Source organism: Chionomys nivalis, chromosome 5 (assembly GCF_950005125.1).
Source record: "Chionomys nivalis chromosome 5, mChiNiv1.1, whole genome shotgun sequence".
In the NCBI taxonomy this organism is placed as follows: Eukaryota; Metazoa; Chordata; class Mammalia; order Rodentia; family Cricetidae; genus Chionomys; species Chionomys nivalis.
This window is the reverse complement of record NC_080090.1, coordinates 50,245,766-50,268,241: the sequence shown is the minus strand read 5'-3', so window position 1 is coordinate 50,268,241 and position 22,476 is coordinate 50,245,766. Positions and strand designations below refer to the sequence as shown.

General features: G+C 42.5%; 1 protein-coding gene across 1 annotated transcript; it reads left to right on the top strand.

Annotated features, from left to right (window-relative positions):
• Positions 1-21,142: 21,142 nt before the first annotated feature.
• LOC130874597 (glyceraldehyde-3-phosphate dehydrogenase-like) lies at positions 21,143-22,150 on the top strand. Its single transcript, XM_057769984.1, has one exon. It carries the CDS (start codon positions 21,149-21,151, stop codon positions 22,148-22,150), a length of 1,002 nt encoding a protein of 333 aa, XP_057625967.1. The 5' UTR covers positions 21,143-21,148.
• Positions 22,151-22,476: the final 326 nt, after the last annotated feature.

Sequence of the window (22,476 nt, the reverse complement as noted above, 5' to 3'; positions counted from 1 at the left end):
TGTGACCAGCTTTTCTGGGTTTGGAAACCCATGCCAAAGTCTGAGCCATTAGGATCTCAGAGGATTTAACTTCTTAGAAAATGCTTATGAATTTCCTGGACTTGTACAAACTATCTAGGATATAAAAATATGTAGGTATCCACCTGGGGGGGTCAGCTTTGCTTCTGAACTTTATTAGTGCACACACAAAGGACAATTAGCCCCAGAATTGCCCCGGGTTTTGAAAAATAACATGCATTGTTCGTTATTAGATGACTCTGGTTGCAGTAATTTGGAACACAATCCTTACTGCCCAGAAAATTGTCGACTCCACTTTTCTCACAAACAGGACTCCTCATGAAATTACAGAATGATTTTGATGCTCTCATAATGGCTCAGCTTTGAGAGGTGACCTAGGTGAGAATTCAGAGTAAACCACAAAGAAATGGACAGAGAAGCTGAGGTGGTGAGGCAACTCTAGATCTTGAACAGAAAAAGGAAAAGGAACTGTGAGCAACACAGAAACAAAGTCATTGATGAAGCAAATAGGTTTGTTTGTATTTAAAATCACCAGCCCAGCAAAGGAACATTTGTCTATGCTGCCTCGATTTTTCTTCTCTTCTATTTATAAGATAAGCTTTGTGCTGATTCCTTTTTTATAGATTTTTTTGTGATGTAGAACTAGAAGACAAAATATGTCTGTGTACACATTCATGTACCTGAGTATCCAAGTGTAGATATACACTCACCTGTGCACATGCCTAACATGTATTGTATATGACCATGTACAAGCATGCATCTCTTGCTCCATTCCACCCCCCAAAGTGGATTTCAGATTAGAATTCTGGTAGAAAGTTGATGAGAGATACTTTATAGGGCGTGTGCTGGGGGGATAGATTTATGAATTTAACAAAAAAAAAAGGAAGAGAATTTTGGGGAAATTGTCTGTTTTTAACTGGGGCTCCTGGGCTGTTTCTTGAAAGATAAGCAGCTTCAATTTCTCAGGTGTTTTGGTTGATGAGTTTCTGTCTCTCTTGCGTGTGGCAGTGTGAAGTTTAAATGCAGAGAGCCACCATGCATTGGATTTGGTTTACATAAACACGAGTGACTTCTTCCTTACGTAGCCCAATAGATATGTTTTATTTAAACAGCTAAGGTGACTGGTGTGTGGGACACTAAAGATTTGCCCATTTTAACCAGAACAAGTTACATGGGTCAGCCTACTCTTTTAGAGGATCCAGGTTTGATTCCGAGTACTTGCATGGCAGCTCACAACTGTCTGCAAGTCCAGCTTTCCAGAGAATCCAACAGCCTCTTCAAGTCTCCATGTGAGCATCAAGCATACATACCTACCATACATACATGTGGTGCATAGACATTCATGTAGGCAAAATACCCATACACATAAAATAGGGGTTTTTAAGGAACATTTTAAAAATTTGATTTTCTCCAAAAATAAATTTTCTCATGGGCTTTACCAAAGACTAATCAAATGGAAATGGAAACACTATTTGATGAAGAGGAAAATGGAGTAATTTTCCAGACATCTCTGGTTATGAGCACTTCTGAATTATTTTCTAAAACACAAGGCAGGAGAGAAACTGACTTATTGCATTCATTTTGGAAGTATATGTGAGAGCCTACATTAGGAAATATCTCTGGCGGGGTTATCATTGTATGCGTGAATGTGTGTGTGTGTGTGTGTGTGTGTGTGCGCGCGCGCGCACGCTCATGAATGCACAATCATATACATGAGTGAGAGCCTGAATATATTACAGTGTGCATATGGAGGTCAGAGAACAGCTCTCAGCCCCAGTTCTCATCTTCCACCTTGACAGAGAGTCTGTGGTTCATGTCTCTCTGTGCATAGGGCAGGCTAACTGCCCCCTCAGTTTCCAATGACTCTCCTGTCTCTGGTTCCATTTTATAGTAACATACTGGTGTTTGTGTGGAACTATGATAAAATTTACATAGATTTGGGTGATTCAAACCCAGATATAGCAGGGGCTTGACACACTGAGACCTCTCCTCAGTCCATAGATCTTTGGATGGGTTATACTTTTGGTTTAGATTCTGATTTACATGTAGTCAATAAAAGAAGCAAAATTCTTATTTACTATGGGATAATTCTTATTTACAATGGCACTAGGTTTCGATCCTAATACATGAACTGGCTTTGTGGGAGCCTAGCCTGTTTGGATGCTCACCTTCCTGGACCTAGATAGAAGTGGGAGGACCTTGGACTTCCTGCAGGGCAGGGAATTTGGACTGCTCTTCAGTCTCCAGAGGGACGGGGAATGGAATGGGGGAGGGGGAGAGGAGTGGGAAAGGGGGAGGGGAGGGGGGGAAGGGGCGATGTGTGGGAGGAGGGGGAGGGAAATGGGAAACGGGGAGGAGGCGGAAATTTTAATTAAAAAAGAATAAAATAAAGAAAAAAAAGAAAATGTTTCTAGAAAGCAAAGCATTGCACTTCAGTTCACACAACTCACGCTGAATCATGACATCAGCAAAGGCGCCTGCTGCAGCCCTGTGGTAGAGATTAATCCTCTATGCAACTGCAGAGCTACAGCTGCTAAGACTCCTTTCCTTCCTGTCCCCTGGAGGAAACTTGTTTCTTAATGCCACTGCTAGAATATACTACACCCAACCACTGTTCATCTTCAATAGATACAATATCGAGCTCTCTTTACTTTTCTGCCTTTTACCATGTGAAACACTGTAGAAAGACCTTACACAAGAACCAGGAGCTTGAGCTGGACTTGTCCGCCAACAGAATACTAAGAAATTCATTTGTGTTCTATGTGAATTATCTTGCCTGTGGTGTTCTGTCGAGTCACAAAACAGACGTATCGAGGTTCCAAACACTGATGCTTCCCCAAGGATGCCACACCCACCGGTAGGTGGCCTCATTCTCTCCAGTTCCTCAAGACCTGGAATCCAGCTGTCTTCCTTCTGCCTCTGTGGCTTTACTTAATCTGAATACTTTTTCATAATAACAGGCTTCTGTGCATGTTACCTGTTACTTTATATAATTTTCTCAAAGTTTATCCATATTATAACATGTAACTGTGTTTCACTCTATTTTAGGTAAAATAAATGGGAATTTATTGGAGTTTTACTATATGAATAAAATCTATTCATTGCATAATCAAATGATTTGTGTTATAGACAAAAGATGTCTGCCCAAATTATGTCAAACATTCAGCGGAATTGTAGAAAAAAATTAAAACAAATATGAAATAGTAGTATGTATAAAACTACTTTTTAAATTGTATCTGTGATAGGAATAAAGTACTCGAGCAATGGAAGGTATTTGTAGATCTTTCTGAATAATTTTTAGGCTTCGGAATATGAATGGCTGATGATTTAAAAATGCATGAGGGCTTATAAAATAATAGAGTTTAGTAGTTGGCTTTTAAATTCAGTTCTTCCTTATTAAGTTAGAGCTTTGACAGTTTTATGCATGCATGCAATGCAGTCTGGTTGTGTGTGATTGTCGTGCTGTGTGTTATCCAGAGAAAAGAACATCACAGCCCTCCTCCTATCCTGAGTCTTACCGTCTTTCTCTGGTTTCTCGAGTCTTGGAAGGGAATGAATCTTTAGGGATATGCACTGAGCTGTCATTTTTTTCTGTCACCATCATGGTTTTACTGACAAGACAGACTTCACTGACTAAAACTGAGAGTTGTAATTATTTTTGAGCATAAATATATATTTTAGGAGGTGGTCGATTTACCTAAACAATGGAATCATTTTCCCTCCTTACATCTGATGTCCTTCCTAGATGTAGGCTTTTCAGTGGCTCTGTGATATCAGGTATGAATTCCTGTGCGGTGGGTCTCAAATCCAACCAGAGCAGTTAGTTATCCCCATAATAGCTGTGCCACCACTGCCTGAAAGTTCTAGTTTGCATTAATTATAGATGGGTAGAACAACCGATGCCTTCTCTTTCCTGAGTACTAGTTGTCATAAAGGAGACTTCCACCCCAGTCTCAGGTTGATTTCTCCTTATGCAGTCACCAAGATATGCGATGAATAACTTCAGCAACAGGGTCTTGTCTAGTTCTGGTAGTTAACCAGGGGCAACAGCACAAGGGTGTTATTTTGTGGATGTCTAGGGCCTCCTTGACCAAGAACTCATTAAGAGTTTTCCCATACCTGATGGAGGATTTTGTTTAACGACTCATAGCTGCAAGGAAGAGTTTTGACAAGCCATATAGGAGATGTCCCTTCCAACAATTTTATTTCTTAGTTTGATGACAAGATTATAGGTTTCCATTCTTACCCCTTCATTTTGGTTGGCCCTCTCTCCATGGCACCTCATTTTGGACTTCACCATTTTTATGAATGAATAGTATTTTATATGGATATCAGTTTGTATTTATCTGTTTATCATTTGGTAGATATTCGGGTTGTCTGTACTTATTAGCTATTGTGAATGACAATGCTATGGACATTAAGGTACATTTTTAAACTTTCCTTTTGTTTATTTTTTGTTTCTTTGTGTCATACATCTCAATCCCATTCATTCCTCATCCCTTCATATCTGCCCGCTGCCATTGCAACCTCCCCCCAAATATAATAATAATAATAATAATAATAATAATAATAATAGAATTTAAGAGAAGAAAAAAGAAGGAAAAAAAGAAAAGTAAATCTCATCATGGAAGCTGTAGTGAGACACAGTGAGTCACACAATAACTCCTTTTATTCATTTATCTTTATTTATAAGTTCATTGCAAAGAGTCATTGGTCTGTTTCGGATCCTCTGGTTTCTGCTACACTATCGATGCTGGACCCTCACTGGGACTCCTCTTGGGTATCTTGTTATTGCCCTGTGTTGTGGATGAACCTGAAGATTTGGGTATGAAGAACCAGCCTCTTCATGTGCTCCAGTATATCACAGACAAGGTGGACCAACTCATAACCCTGGTTCTGGGCCTGGGGAATTGCAAGGTCTGTTAGCCTGCAAGCTCTCCCTTGTCCTCACCCCCAAAGTGAACTCTCCATCATTACCCTAGTTGTTAGTTCATCCCTTGCAGAGATGAACAAGGGTCAGCTCTCCCACATCTACACTCAGGGCTAGCTCTACTGTGTTGCTCAGGCAAGGTGCAGGGGCAAGTCTCCCATGTGCTATAGGTGGTGAAGGGTAGGAATAACTCTCCTGCTCCTATGATCTCAGGGCCAGGGCCTGCTCTTCCACCTGCCACAGGTAGGGAAGGTTGAGAAGGAGGCCATCCCCCCCCACACACACACACACCACTCTAGGACAGGTGAGCAGCAGAGCCAGATTTCCCATGCCCACATTCTCGGGGCAGTTCACCTACACACCAGTCAGTTCTACTGTGGTTCCCAGGTGAGGAACAGGGCTCCTTTCCTGAGTGCTGCAGCTGGTAAGGGGGAGGATCAGCTCCCTTACCCACCACAGGTAGTAGGGACAAGGGAAGAGGGCATCTTTCCCTCACCCTCACCACCACATGACGGCTGAATGGGGTGTAGCCAGCTATCGCACTCCCATTTCCTCAGGGCCAGCTCACCTGTACCTCTGCCAATGGAGTCAGCTTTACTGTGATGCCCAGGTGAGGCACAGGGCCCACTTTCCTGAGTGCTGCAGCTGATGAGGGGAAGGTTTGGCTCCCTTGTCTGTTGCAGATGGCAAGGTGTAAGTGGGGAGCTCTCCCCTACCCACACCTCTGAATGCTGGAGGAGTAGTGTGGGCAGCTCTCTCATGCTCACAACTTCAAGGCTGGCTTACCCACAACTCCACCAACAGAACCAACTCTATAGTGCTGCCTTAGTGGGTGCAGGGCCTGCTCTACCTAGTGCTGCAGCTGGTGAGGGTCAGGGGCAGCTCTCCTGCTCTTATGATCGGGCCAATTCGCTCTCCCCCCCACCCAAGGCAGAGTTTTTTAATCTTTCTTATACATTACATCCTGACCCCAGTTTCTCTTTCCTCTACACCTCTCAGTCTCCTCCCCCACCTCCCGTCTCCCTCAGATCTACCCCTCCTTCGTTCCCCTTCAATAAAAGAGCAGGCCTCTCAGTGATAGTAACTGAACTTGGTATAACAACTTCCAAAAAGGGTTGGCACAAACGCCTTAGAAACACTGTGTATACTTAGGAATGGATTTGCGGGGCCATGCGGTAATGTTATGCTAAATCTTGAAAAAAAAAAAACTGAATATTTTCTACATTATTTTACATGTATTGTTTTACATTCTCCATAGTTATGGATAAGGGTTCACTTTTGCAGTATCCTTTATGATGCTGTTTGCCTTGAATTGTTACAATCACACTGTGTTACACTCACAGTCTCCTTGATTCTGTCTCTGCAGTTCTCAGGAACTTGATGTCTTTCCGTATACTTCTTGGTCATTTCTATAACTTCTTTGGTCAAATGTCTCCCCAGTTCATTTGCTCAATTTTTTTTATTAGGGTTGCTTAACTTTTTTTGAGTCTTGAGAGTTCTCTGAATATTCTGGATACTACACAAGATCATCACTGATGACATAGGTCACTAAGTACCAGTTAAATTACATACAAACAATTTTTCCCATTTTGCAGGTTGTCTTTTTTTCTTGCCTTTTTGATAAAAGTACTTTGAATTATATAAGTTTTAAAGTTTGATGGCATCTAGTCCATTTATTTCTCTTCACATTTAGTTTTGTTGTGGTATCTAAGATTCCATTGCCAATTCCAAGGTCATTAAGACCTTCCCCTGTGTCTTCCTAGGGGAACTTTATATTTTTATCTCTTTCATTTATATCTTTAACTCATCTTTTTTTTTTTTTTTTGGTTTTTTTTTTTTTTTTTTTTTTTTTTGGTTTTTCGAGAGAAGGTTTCTCTGTGGCTTTGGAGCCTGTCCTAGAACTAGCTCTTTAGACCAGGCTGGTCTCGAACTCACAGAGATCCAGCTGCCTCTGCCTCCCGAGTGCTGGGATTAAAGGCGTGCGCCACCACCGCCCTGCTCTTTAACTCATCTTACATTCCTTTTTGCATACGATCTGAAGTGACTCCTTGCCTTCAGTCTTTTGCATCCAGGTGTCCTAGTACCACATGTTCCCAAAACTCTTCCTTTCACATTAAATGGCCTTGGCACCCTGGTGAAAATCAATTTTTGTAAACATCAGAGCCCATTTCAAGACTTTCAGTTTTACTGCATTGATCCACATGGTCCTCATTATGCCAAACCATTCTGTTTTATTTATCATAAGTTTTCAAATTGTAAAATATGATTCCTATTTTTCTTTTTCTCAAGTCTGTGTAAATATAATCCCCATCTGTCTATGACATTGTATGACATTATATTGACATACTCCCATTGATTAGCTTTTGTTTTTAAGGTTGAACAACATATGAAATATCAACTGCTCAGAGAGAAACCCCAAAAGTTGAGGTTAAACAGATGCAGTGGTAGGAAGGACCGTGGCCCTGTGCAAAGTTGCAGTAGTAGAATCTTGTGCAAAATGAAATATAAAATAAAACTGAGAAATGTGGGTGTGGACCACGAACATTTTTGTTTCCTCTACTTAAAAACATGGGAAACTCTCCTCACACTAACGTTTTAAAGGATTCCCTTGTTTAGTCAGTATATTTCTTATAATTGGTGTAAATCAGAAAATCAATCATGGTGTGGGAGGTCTTTCTGTCTATTATTGTGTTTATTTGTTAATGAATAAAGAAACTGCCTTTGCCTGTTGATAGGGCAGAATGTAGGTAGGCAGGGAAAACTGGTCTGAATGCTGGGAGAAGGGATGCTGTGGAGTTGCTGCTGGAGATAGACTTACTGGAACTTTGCTAGTAGGCCACAACCTCGTGGTGTCACACAGATTAATAGAAATGGGTTAAATTAAGATGTAAGAGTTAGCCAATAGAAGCTAGAGCTAATGGGCCAAGCAGTGATTTAATTAATACAGTTTCTGTGTACTTATTTCAGGTCTGAGCTAGCCAGGCAGCCAAGACAAACAAGCAGCCCCTTCCCCCAACCCAATAATTTTCAAGCAAGATACCTGAATTAATCCAATTGTCAGTCCCCTCTGTCTGGCCAACAGGGAAACAGACTAACATTCTGTCCTCATGGCACCTACTTTGTTGATACCTCTGCAAGCCCTGGTGTCTTATATCAAAGATGGTGTCTTATTGTGGTTCCTAAAATTGAGACTAGAATGGAACTGCTAGGATTTTTCTGTAAGGAAAAACATCTCCTCAGACTTCTAATTGTTATAGGCAGACTATCTGCAGTCTTTGGCCAGTATTGACACATAAGTACTTGATAATTATTGGTTATTTTTTAAGTTCTCCATTATCTACCCTGATAACTTTCACCTGTGGCCCTTCTGCTGCTGTGACAGGGAAGGGAATAAGGATGTGATGTTAAGGCGACATCAGTTCTCATCCCAGAGAAAGGTGTTAATTTTTTGTGAGTTTTTCTTCACTTCCCATTACCCTGGGTTCCATAATTATAGCTCTCAGATAGTTCTAGACATTGTTACAATAAACAAGACCAGCACTTCTGATATTAGCTCTTTGGCCTCAACACAGGATTACCAAAAACATTATGAAAGACCCCGGTGGGGGGGGTATATATACCTTGGGTACAATCTAGTCATTCCTACAGAAGCTATGACAGGGTAGTTCATGTTGCTCTGACCCTTAGTGGTTCTTTTTTATGGAGAAGTAACAAATCTTAATTGCCAGTCACTCAGGTGGGATGGTATTAGCTGGAGACTTTTCCTTTCAATGCGGAATGAAGTAACACAGGAATAGCCATCCCTGCAGGACAGCTTTGCAAAGAGACACACCCTCTTAGGTGCGTGGACTGGGGTGGTAGACATTGGAGCTGAGGGAGAGGACAAAGTTATCTCTTCTCATTCATTTCTGGTGGCTTCAAATTACCTCCCATTGCTTTCCAAAACACTGGTCATGCTTCTGTTTTTCTATAGTATGTTATTATTTTAAAATAATACCTTTAATACAGATGATAAAATTAAACACATGTACACCAATTAAAATTGAACACATTCACATGTGCACAATCATGTGTATACCCGTTTCCCCTCCCCACTCAACCAGACACCCATTGGAGTAATAATGTAAACAAACATAAGAACTCAAAACAAATGCTCCTAAACCCCTCTAGAATGTGGTATAGATGGAGACAAACCACACAGACTCTGTGACCCTCATCCAAAGCAACAGCCCTCAGCTGGAAGAGGCAGCTGTGTTCCTGTGACTCTACTACTAACTTCTCATTCCCTTGGAGGAACAAGCAAAGTTGGCTTCCCTCGGTGCCTTTTCTGTTTAATGCAGAGTGTGGGAGAGATTTTCTAGAGTGAAATTCTACCCGCTCCAGACCTGGTGGCTCCAGACCTTCCTCCATCCACTGGATAAGAACCAGTAACTCAACCACAAAAGATGACTGTGCCTTCAGTTTTGGCCAGTATCTGACTTGGTCGAATTGCCCTTCAAGAGACAGAAAAGAGAATATCTTTCTGCCTCAATGGAAAGCATCAATTCTATTTTCACATCTTTAAGGCCAATTTCATGGGCATGTGGGTAGCCAGTAGGGACCTCTGTATAGTTCTGCACCTCTGCACTGCCCTTGCCCAGAATCTTGTGTATGGTATGGATATCAGGTTGAAGGAGGAGCCAAGTCGAAACTGTGTTCATTCTCTTACTTCTCTCCTGATCAAATGGGCGGGACCTAGAAACTTTTGGACATGAACACCTCTTGCCACTGAAGACTTAGCAGAGAATGGAGGTAGGGAAAGTGCTAGGAACTTGACAGCTTCTCATGTCATAGTCTGCAGCGGCTCCCACCTTCAGACCTTAGAAAACAATGCCTGTAATTCTTCTGTTTCACTGGGCCCTTTTATGGCATTCCTCACTCTCTCCCTCCCTTTAGCTGCTCCTCTGTCTCAACTCTGCCTAGTTGCCCTGTTGTCATGAGATGATTGTTCCCAAGGGCTTCTCCTTTGTTTTTAACTTTGTATTTTTTTAAGCATTTTTTAAACATTACTCTCAAAATTCTTGCTGTGTATCATGTCCAATGCAAGAAACCCTTACAGTATTTCTTCCACATTGAAAAAAGCAGGTTTATTATAATTTGATAAACATTTTGGCTCAATATTATTGTTGTGCTGAATTATAACTTTATATGGATGCATTAAACATTGGACTCATTTCTGGTTGCAGAAACACTAAGCAGAAAGTTCAGATTTTCTCCCTGTCCTTATACAGGTCCCCAGGCTACGTTGACTGTCCCCTTTAATCATTCAGCAATAATGAGGCACATTCGTTATAGTTGATGAGCCAACATTGTCACAAGGTTATTACATAAGGTCCACAGTTAGCATTAAATTTAATTTTTTATTATACATTCTGTGTGTTTTCACAAATTTTTGCTAACACAAATGTTTATTCTATAATGCCCACACTGTCTGTCTGTCCCCATTTCCTCCCTTGGCTGGCATCTACTGATCTGACTATATTCTTTTACTAACCTAAGAATAGCCAAGAAAGGTGCCTTTTCCTATTCTCTTTACCTGGGGTACAGCCTTCCTATCAGCTTATAGCTGGATAGCTGATGTGGGAGTCTGTGTGCTGTGATTACTGTTAATGAACAAAGAACTGCTTTGGACCTATAGCAAGCTAGAACTTAGGTGGGTAGGCAAAGCTAGACTGAATGCTGGGAGAAAGAAGGGCAGAGTCAGAAAGATGCCATGGAGCCACTGCCAGAGCTAGACATGCCAAAACTTTGCTAATAAGCCACTGCCACTTGGAGATAAACAGATTAATGGAGATGGATTAAATTAAGATGTGAGAGTTAGCCAATAGGAAGCTAGAGCTAATGGGCTAAGAAGTGATTTAATTAATACAATTTCTGTGTGATTACTTCGGATCTAAGCTAGCCGGAAAGCCGGGATGAACAAGCAGGCCCTCCTCCTACAGATAGCATCCTGGGAGTCCCTTAGACATGGCCGATCATGCTGCACACTTTCTTCAGTGAAGCTCATTGATGGGGTAAGGCAGAAGCAGTCCTGCATGAACATGGAAACCTTCATGCAGAAGAGCAGAGAATGTGAATCCCTATAGGCTTCCCTTCAGCCTGTCTCCTTGGACTCTATCAGGTATTAGATTGCTGTCCCTTAATGAAAACACATGCACACATCCAGCACATGTAGAAGAGGGCAGTATTTTTATCATGGCAAATATAAAATTGAAAATTAATTTGTCTCAAACAGGGTCTGACTTGTTTACCCAAGGTAATAAATTAGGAGTGCTTTCCTTTGATTTCATTTCAATTCAGTGAAGAACTGGATGGGGGCCCAACAGGTGCCAGAAGCTGTGTTGGGATGTTGGGAATTAGTATGATGGCTCAGAAATGGATTTCAGATCACAATTTGGGGAGAATGGGTTTGTTCTCTATTTGTTGAATAAAATCTGTGGTCTGAAAAAGGAATAATTGAAGTGAAAGGAATTGGCGAGAGTTGTGGAGGCTCTAGGTAGGACTGTCCTGCAGCAGCAGAAGCAACAGTGGGGGTGGTGGGGGCAGCAGCAGCAGCGGCAGCAGCAACAGCAGCAGCGGCGGCAGCAGCAGCAGCAGCAGCACTTTAACTACAGGACCACAGCAGAATCAAGGCTCTGCGTGATGGAGCTTTAAGATGAGGAAGATGAAGGGCCATTGTCCCCACCTGAGGTGTGTCTCACTGTTACTCTCTGGCTGCTGTGCTGTCTGCTCCACTCTTCTGGGCTTATTACTGATTTTCTTCTTGTACTTCTCTTCCCTTTTCTGTTTCCCTCTCAATCTGACCTCCATGAATTCAAGACTGGCTATGTTAACTGTTTTTCATGCTGTTGGTTTGATGGTTCCCAGGCAGTGATTAGTTCTTATAGTTGGTAGAGCTGAGTTCTACCTGTTCCGCGTCTAGGGAGAGGTGTGATACTGAACTTTGTGAAAAGGAGCTCGTCTCTTCTCACTGCCCATGTCCGGGATAATGCAGACACAATGTGGCTAATTGCAAGAGACTGGCTTAACACCCAAAACCTGGAATCTTGTTATATGTTCAATCTATGACAATGGAAATAAGAATTTTAAAACCGCCTCTTCATCTGAAATAGGAGGTACGTGATTTTCCCTAAAGTTTGTTTTAAAAGTCAGAGTAAAAGAGCTTCGCTCACTGAGTATTGTCATCTGCTTTTCTGCCAAAAATCCAAATTGTTCCACTCTGGAAAAGGAGGGTTTAACCATTCTAAATTAATGGATCTCATATAGTTTCCAGGTTTGTTCAAGCTCCATGATAGCATATTTCAGGACTATTTCATTTCATTGAACTCAAAAAATGCATCCTTGAATCTTCCATTTGAATGAATGCTTCTAAATCTCTTTCCTTTCTCTTCACAAACATTCTCCCATCTTACATGGGCCTGAATACTCTCAGGGTACTCTTCTCTGCCTTATCCACTTGACTCCAAGAGCGGGGTCCCAGACTTAATTGCAAAAAGGGGCCACTCAAGCTAGATATAGCTCAGTGCTGAGGAAAGAATATCTGGAAACTTTTCAAATTTCATCGCATTAGCAGGCCTGTTCCCCATATGCCTTGTTAGAATCTTATACAAAGTGAATCTAAATGTTGCTGTCCTGGTGGGAAACTCTGCGGGCAATTCAGAAGGTCAGAAGATTGCGTGCCATGAGCCATCTCTTCAAGCTTAACACTGTGGGGAGCTGGCCTCCAGATGTCCTCCGTGTGCGTGCACAGACTGTAAAACACTTCCAGATGAGAAAAGCGGAGAAACATCTTATCATAGCATTTTTAGACCCTGTAAAGAGTTGAGAGCATGGGGGAGAGTCTGGGAGCACTAGAACATTCACTATCCCAGGAACATATTATCTCTTAAACAATGCTTAACTACTTCATGTGTGCATGCCTAAGTGCATGTGTTTCTGTCATGCATATGTAGGTGCCAGCAGAGACCATAAAAGAAAATCAGACTGCCTGGAAGTGGAGTTATAAGCAGTTGTGAGTGTCACCTGACATGGGAACTGGGAATTGAACCCATGTCCTTTGCAAGAATAGCAAATAGTTTTAAATGCTGCGTTCCAAGGAGGGAGGGAACTGCTTGTTCGTCCCGGCCACCCATAACTGAAATAATCGCACAGAAACTGTATTAATTGAATAACTATTTGGCCCATTAGTTCTAGCTTCTTATTGGCTAACTCTTACATCAATTTAACCCATTTCTATTAATCTGTATATTGCCACATGGCAGTGGCTTACCAGGAAAGATTAGGCATGTCTGTCTCTGGTGACTCCATGGTGTCTCTCTGGCTCTGCCCTTCTTTCTCCCAGTATTCAGTTCTGTCTTCCCTGCCTACCTAAGTTCTGCCCTATCAACAGGCCAAGGCAGTTTCTTTATTCATCAATGGTAATGACAACACACAGAGGGGACTTCCACATCACTGCTGTGTCATCTTTCTAGCCAATTGGAACAAATTCTCATGAGCATATGCTAAAATGCAAACTTCTCTGTCTGCACCAGCACCAAACAGCATTTATAGGTAGATAGCTTTTAAATGAAATGATCATGTCACAGGGGCCACTTTATTCTATGACAATCGATCCACACATGCTGATTGGTATTGTTATGAGTAGTATCTTCTCTTGTAACAGCTGTCTAAGGGTATTTAAGGGAAGCTGGCCAGCCCTAGCAAAGATGCAGCAGGATACATAAGATATTCAGAAATTTATTCCAAATGGCATGGCTTATCCCAGACTCCCAGCAAATTGGCATAAACGGTAGTATTTGAGGATGGCATTTCTTATTGGATGAGAAGATGGACTTATGCGTTCCGTGGGGAAATACAGTAATACAGCACCATGTGTTCAGGGCTGTGCAACATGTAAAGGTACCCGGTGAAAAGCAGGATGCTGGGTTATTAGAACTTCCCATAAATAATAAATAACTTTTATTAAGAGCATGTCTCAAATGCTGCTTCATTTGAACTTCAGAAAAACAGTGCGTAATTTGTATTGCTGGAGGCTCCCAAATAGCCCAGTTAATGTTCAGTTCCTGTAAACAACTGCGGTTGAAAGTCCTTCCACACAACAGGGATTGCGGGAAGTCTTTTTAGGTGGATCGATAGTAAAGGTGAGAAAAAGTATGCTGACACCGGAAAAGGAGGCAGTCTTGGAGAATGGACACAATTCTGAAACACTGACATGTCAATAAGCAAGTCAAACTACCTATCACTGATTAATTAAAAAGAAATGATGGTGATGATGAAGATGATAATGATAATGATGGTGGTGGTGGTGATGATTATGGTAATGATAATGAAGATGATGATGGTGGTGATGGTGATGATGAAGATGATAATAATGATGATGATGGTGGTGGTGGTGGTGATGGTGGGATGATGATGCAGATATGAATATGATGAAGATAAAGATGGTGATGGTGGTGGTAATGATTATTCTGATGATTATGGTGATGATGATGTGAATGATGAAGATGATGATGATGGTGATGATGATGATGAAGACAAAACATTCTGGGGCCTTACGATAACCTCAAAACAAAAGGTAAGCTGACAGCAAGAAAAGGTGGCTCTTTATTAATTTATAACCCAAGACTAGTAATAGCTAAAAATTAACCCACAATAATAAAAGCAACTTAACTATCTCCTATCTCAATTTGCAAACACATCCGAGTTCTTGATCACATAGTACATCCCTTTACTGACTGCAATAAAATGAACTTAATTATCTCTTCTACAGTTGGCTCAAGGAGATGGCACAGAGCTTTACACTCAAGGCTCATGGCATCCTGAGCAGAAGGCAGTTTTCAGACCCACCTCAATAACCTCAGCAGATTAAGATTTGAGGCAATTATTTATCTATTCCTGGGTCACCTACCTTTGCCTCTTCTCTCTGGATTCACTGAAAGCACCCTGCAGATCTCTTCTAGTCTTTTTGATTTGCTGCAGAGGTTCTGAGGCCAGGGATTCTTAAACTTTTCCACTTGCAGATTGTAATCTCAGAGAACATTTTACATGGCCTTATCTATGTGGGCATAGAAAGTGGGTATACTCATTTTTTCCCTGGAAAAGCAAACAAATTTTACATATTAATGAGAAGAATGTGCTTGCTCATTTTTACATAAAAATAAATCTTAGCTAAGTATTTGACACTATAGGACATCTTCAATCTTTTTCATTTGATTGATATTTTGATTATATATAATGATCAGTATTAAGCTTTTAACTACTCAGCCATCTTCCCAGCCCCTAGCAGAAGTATATCTAAGGACAATGTTATTTTATGGCAGGTATCAATTTAACACAAACCATGAGAGAGTCTGTGGTGGTTTGAAAGAAAAGGCCTCCAAAGAGAGTGGCACTATTAGGAGGCATGGCCTTGTTGGAGGAAGTGTGTCACTGTGGCAGTGGGCTTTAAAGTCTCCTATGCTCAAGCTACTCCCAATGTCATAGTTCACTTCCTGTTTCCTGCATATCAAAATGTAACCAGCATCATGTCTACGTGCACATTGCCATGCTATGTTTTTCTTTATGAGAGTTGCCTTGATCATGGTGTATCTTCACAGTAATAGAAATCCTAACTAAGAGAGAGTCTTAATAAGGACTTATATAGATCTAGTTGGATAGTGTGTATGACTCTGGTGGATTGTAGGAAAATCAAACATATAGAGGGGACACCATTCCTTGGGGAGGAGGATGAATAGTCTAAGAAAAGGCTAGCTGAAAGCAGCCAAGCAAGGATGTATTCTTTCACTCTTTGTTCTTGACTGCAAGTGTACTATAGGCTGCTGCTTGAGTTTCTTCTGCTTTGACTTCCCTGAAATAATGGACTATAACTTGAAAATGTAAGCAAAATAAACCCTTTCCTCACTATGTTGTTTTTTGTTGTTCATTTTTTGATGTGATTGATTTTTTTTTATAGGAACAGAAGTGAAGCTAGGACAGAGCCATTTCAGAAACTGATGTAAATCCTATGAAAATCTTAAGCCCTAACTCATTTAATTTATTTTAAATGAAATAAATCAGCAACTCAAATGCAAATTTTTAAAATCAAAATCCTTAACACAATGCAATAAAAAGATACACTAATTTGATGTTGAGGAATGACAATAGGAAAATATTAAAATATCTGCTTTTCATAAGCCATTATGTTTCTGCAAGGACAGAACACTTTGTAGTAAAAAACATTCCAATTCATTACATAGTTTTGAATCTGAGTTGAATCCAAGTCAAGGCATTTTAGACAGCATTCATTGGTGCTATGTTTTATGATGGCATTTGCATGGACAGAACACATATTATGCACTCACAGCCAAAGTGTAGAGGGTCCCTCAAGGCAGCATGGGTTAATGTTGTCCCAAACACTTTGAGCTTTTGAGCTTCTTGTTGTTACACAATCAGAAACATTTTACTCTTGCTAAATTTTTCATGACCCCTCCCTCATTCAGTTGCATGACCCCAAGAGAGGTTTCAAGTACAATTTAGAGAGCTGGAACCTCAAGGAAGCCTCCCTAAACTTTATGAGTTTTACCTGAAGACCATTCAATTCCAGTTCATAGGTGTAATGGTCTGTCCTGTCCCTTTAAGAGACAAGCCCCGCCCACTCCCCCCTTCCACCAAGGCAAGTGGATCTTCCTCCCTTTTCCAGCCTGTGGGCTCTCTCTCTGCCTTGTCTCTCTTCGGAAGAGGTGGCAGAAGCCTCCTCTCCTCTCTCTCTCTCTCTCTCTCTCTCTGTTTCTCTCTCTCTCTCTGTTTCTCTCTCTCTCTTCTTCTTCTTCTTCTTCTTCCTCCTCCTCCTCCTCCTCCTCCTCCTCCTCCTCCTTCTTCTTCTTCTCCCTCTTTCCCCCTTCCCTTTCCTTCCATAACCCACTGAATAACCCAAATTTTCTCTCTACATTGCGTGCCTATCCATTTCTATCTCTCACCCACACGTGGCTCCTTGGGGGACCACCTGCCCTGCTGCCCCACTGCCCCACCACTGAGTTCTCTCATCTGCAGCCTCCCACCTGCCTGGGACCCACAGAGGCCCTGGGTGATGGGACCCGGCTGCCCCTCGTGGCCTGCTACGGACTCTTTGGGAACTGCACAATTTTATTTAAACCATTACAGTAAGAAACAGAGTGACTTGAAGAAACATCACTAGGGCAAAAACCTCACAGTCGCTAGAGACAAAATTGTTGACATTAGGCTAATAGAGAAAAATAAGAACTTGTTTAAATCATAAATGTTTCTGGTCCTGCTTTAATTCCCATGATTTAAGCGTTGGGAATAGAACTCAGTGTCTTCATGCTCGGCAGGTACTGCATACCTAACTCCCTAAATTCCCAAGCAGTATTTATTTACCCATCACAAGCCTGTTAATTTAGTCAAGTAAAACTGTAACATTTATGCTAGAATTTATTTCTTGCAGAAACTAGCTAATAAATTTATTTTATCCAGATTTATTTCATTTGCTTTCTCCATACTTTTTAAAAAATTATTTTATTTTTACATACTAATCCCAGTTCCCCCTCCATTCCTCCCCTCTCTCCCCACTTTCCCCTCCCCCTCCCCATCTGCTCCTCAGAGAGGGTAAGGCCTCCCATGGGGAGTCAGCAAATTCTGTCACATCACCACATTGACCCTTTCTCTTCTATCTAGGCTGAGCAAGGTTTCTCTTCATAGGAAATGGGCTCCAAAAAGCCAGACCATTCATTAAAGATAGTTACTATTCCCACTTCCAGTGGCCCCACAAACTGCCTAAGCCACCCACTTTCACTGGCTCCAGGTTTCCCAGAGTCTGTGAGCTCCCACTAGTTTGGATCAGCTTTTTCTATTTTCCCATCCTGGTCTTGACCCCTTTGTTCACAACAATATTATTCATAATAGCCAGAACCTGGAAATAACCTAGATGCTCCAAAGAATGGATAAAGAAAATGTGATACATTTACACAATGGAGTACTTACTACTCAGTGATAAAAAACATCATCTGGAAATTTGCAGGCAATTGGACAGAAGTGTGGAGAAAACCATCTCGAGTGACGTAACCCAGACCCAGAAAGAAAAATATGGTATGTACTCACTCATAAGTGAATATTAGGCTTAAAACAAGATGACGAGCCTACAGTCTATAACCCCAGAGAAGTGAGGTAACAAAGAGGACCCTAAGAGAGACATACCTGGCTCCATACTTCTTAAAATCTCCTCAATCTGTTGATATCATGTGATAAGAAAAAAAACCACTACTTCTGCCTACAACCAAACCCATGCAAGGTTTTAGTCAGAGAACGTGATATTCTTTGTGACTTCCAAGAGAGAGTAGTGACCTTTGAAATCAGACATCGCAGGGGTGACCCTGTCACCCAGTTTTTTCCAGAGACAGCTGTTCCTGACTTATGCTGTTATTGTTGTGGTTCAGAGGTTCAGAGGTAGCTCATTGCTGGCTGCTGCTGCTTCTTTACCATGTGTGAGCATGAGTCTCTGCTGTTTTAGGATCTTTTCCTCAGCTTAGATAGTGAAATGTCTCTGCTTAATAGGTTGTGAGGGTGATGGCACCTGAAGAACAGCTCTCCCCCTGCAGCTTTGGTATGAAAAGATCAATCTAGCGTAGAAAAGCAGGCACAGACAAATGGCTAAACACTGTAGTACAATGAAGGCATACATCTCTAAAATGAGAATCTTGAAAATCAATAAGAATTGAAATTGAAAAAGGAAGAATTGTAGCTGTCAAGATGCAGGATGTCAGTGGGACATTCGCACGAGGTACATTTGGCTTCTCTGGTGACTGGGAATGTCGTCAATTAAGAAAAGTTGTCTCTGGGGTGACCTTTGTTATGTGTCTCAGAAAAACATCGCAACTCATCCCGAGGACTGGATGCCTCTCCCAACTCAAAATTGTCCTCACCCATCATGTCAGCTTCCGGCATGAGGAGACCTTCCTCTTACCAGGGATGGAACTTGGAGGAAGAATCACAAGGTTCTTGAGGTTGGGGATGGATGCAGCAGGGCCAGCATAGTTTAGAAGAACTCTACTCTTTAGTTCATTTCCCTCAGTTTATTCAATAATTTTTGTTATAGATCACAATGGGGAGTCTATAATATTTTTTTGTTTCTTTTTTTTATTTATTAAAAATTTCCACCTCCTCCCCTCCTCCCATTTCCCTCCCTCTCCAGTCCTAAGAGCAGTCAGGGTTCCTTGCCCTGCGGGAAGTCCAAGGTCCTCTCCTCTCCATCCAGGTCTAGGAAGGTGTACATACAAACAGACTAGGCTCCCACAAAGCCAGTACATGCAGTAGAATCAAAACCCAGTGCCATTGTCCTTGGCTTCTCAGCAGCCCTCATTGTCAGCCACATTTAGAGTCCGGTTTGATCACATGCTCATTCAGTCCCAGTCCAGCTGGCCTTGGTGAGTTCCTATTAGATCAGTCCAACCATCTCCATGGGTGGACACACCCCTCACGGTCCTGACTTTCTTGCTCATGTTCTCCCTCCTTCTGCTCTTCATTTGGACCTTGGGAGCTCAGTTCATTGCTCCAATGTGGGTCTCTGTCTCTATCTCCATCCATTGCCAGATGAAGATTCTATGGTGATATGCAAGATATTCATCAGTGTGGCTATGGGATAAGGCCAGGTCAGGCACCCTCTCCTCTGCTGCCCAAGGAACAAGCTGGAGACATCTCCTTGGACACCTGGGAACCTCTCTAGAGTCAAGTCTCTTGCCAACCCTAAAATGGCTCCCTTAATTAAGATATCTACTTCCCTGCTCCCCTATCCACCCTTCCTCCATCTCAACCATACCATTCCCCCAAGCTCTCCCCAATCTTCCCCTTTACCCTTCTCCCTCCCTATCTTCCCTTACTCCCACCCCACCCCCACCCCCGTGCTCCCAACTTTTGCCTGGCAATCTTGTCTACTTCCAGTATCCAGGAGGATAACTATATGTTTTTCTTTGGGTTCACCTTTTTATTTAGCTTCTCTAGGATCACAAATTATAGGCTCAATGTCCTTTATTTATGGCTAGAATCCAGTTATGAGTGAGTACATACCATATTCATCATTTTGGGTCTGTGTTATCTCACTCAGTAAAGTGTTTTCTATTTCCATCCATTTGCAAGCAAAATTCAAGATGTCATTGTTTTTTACCGCTGAGTAAAACTCTAAAGTGTATATGTGCCACACACTTTCTTCATCCATTCTTCTATTGAGGGGCACCTAGGTTGTTTCCAGGTTCTGCCTATTACAAATAGTGCTGCTATGAACATAGTTGAACAAATGCTTTTGTAGTCTGATTGGGCATCTCTTCAGTGTCGCATCGGCCTCGGCCAGCAAGGAAGACGCAACATCGGAGCTCTTCTTGGCAAGCAGTTTATTCAGGACTTTATTCACAGCTTCTTTCTCTTTCCTTCTCTCTCTCTCTCTCTCTCTCTCTCTCTCTCTCTCTGGGCAAACCTCTCCCAGCCCTTAAAAAGGCACAGGCCGCCAACCCCGGATTGCCAGGTGGGCACTGCCCATAGGTCCATGCATATGCAAGCAGCTGACAATCATTGCGTGATAATAGCATGAATCAGGCCTTAGCCATAGGAGTTGATTATCATAGAGAACACTCGCTTTCGGGATCACAGAGGGTGGAAACCAGCACCATCAGGTGCCGCTCCACGCAGCTCTCTACACTTCGGTATATTCCCAAGAGTGGAATTGCTGGGTCCTGAGTTAGAGAATGAAAATAGATTCATATCTATCACCATGCACAAAACTCAAGTCCAAATGGATTAAAGACCTCAATATTAACCTGACCACACTGAACCTGATAGAAGAGAAAGTGGGAAGTAGTCTGCATCACATGGGCACAGGAGACCACTTCCTACGTAGAACCCCAGTAGCAAAGACAATAAGAGCAACAGTGAATAAATGGGACCTCCTGAAACTGAGAAGCTTCTGTAATGCAAAGGACACTGTCATTAAGACAAAAAACAACCTACTGAATGGGAGAAGATCTTCACCAACCTTGCATCAGACAAAGGTCTGATCTCCAAAATATATAAAAAACTCAAGAAACTAGACATTAAAACTCTAATTAACCAGCTCTCTGCTCCTCCCTGTTCTTGAGACAGCCGCTTCTTTTGGTGCAGTGCCAGCCTCGTTCCAGAGACACGATGGTGAAGGTTGGAGTGAACGGATTTGGCCGTATTGGACGCCTGGTTACCAGGGCTGCCTTCACTTCTGGCAAAGTGGACGTTGTTGCCATCAATGACCCTTTCATCGACCTCAACTACATGGTCTACATGTTCCAGTATGACTCCACCCATGGCAAGTTCAAAGGCACAGTTAAGGCTGAGAATGGGAAGCTTGTCATCAACGGGAAGGCCATCACCATCTTCCAGGAACGAGATCCCGCCAACATCAAATGGGGAGATGCCGGCGCCGAGTATGTTGTCGAGTCGACCTGTGTCTTCACCACCATGGAGAAGGCTGGGGCCCACTTGAAGGGTGGGGCCAAAAGGGTCATCATCTCTGCCCCTTCTGCAGATGCCCCGATGTTTGTGATGGGTGTAAACCATGACAAGTATGACAATTCCCTCAAGATTGTCAGCAACGCTTCCTGCACCACCAACTGCTTAGCCCCCTTGGCCAAGGTCATCCATGACAACTTTGGCATCGTGGAAGGACTCATGACCATAGTCCATGCCATCACGGTTACCCAAAAGACTTTGGATGGCCCCTCTGGGATGCTGTGGCGAGATGGCTGTAGCACTGCCCAGAACATCATCCCTGAATCCACTGGTGCTGCCAAGGCTGTGGGCAAAGTCATCCCAGAGCTGAATGGGAAGCTCACGGGCATAGCCTTCTGTGTTCCTACCCCCAATGTGTACATCGTGGATCTGACATGCTGCCTGGAGAAAGCTGCCAAGTATGACGACATCAAGAAGGTGGTGAAGCAGGCATCCGAGGGCCCACTAAAGAGCATCCTGGGCTACACTGAGGACCAGGTTGTCTCCTGCGACTTTAACAGTGACTGCCACTCTTCCACCTTTGATGCTGGAGCTGGCATTGCTCTCAATGACAACTTTGTAAAGCTCATTTCCTGGTACGACAATGAATTCGGCTACAGCAGCAGAGTGGTGGACCTCATGGCCTACATGGCCTCTAAGGAGTAAGAAGCCCGCCCTGGACAATCCACCCCAGCAAGGACACAACAAGAGAGAGGCCCTCGGCTGCTTAGCAGTCCCTGTCCTAACTCAATTCTTGACATTGAGCATCTCCCTCACAGTTTCCATCCTAGACCCCCAGATAGCAGGAGGGGCTTAGGGAGCCCTACTCTCTTGAATGCCGTCAATAAAGTTCACTGAATCCCCTCCAAAAAAACCCCTCTAATTAACCCAATTAAAAAATGGGGTACTGAACTGAACAGAGAATTCTCAACAGATGAAGTTCAAATGGCCAAAGGACACTTAAGGTCATGCTCAACCTCCTCAGATTAGGG

What these genes read in the sequence shown, in the direction of transcription:
- LOC130874597 (XM_057769984.1), top strand. Translation starts at nt 21,149, where the DNA reads ATGGTGAAGGTTGGAGTGAACGGATTTGGCCGTATTGGACGCCTGGTT.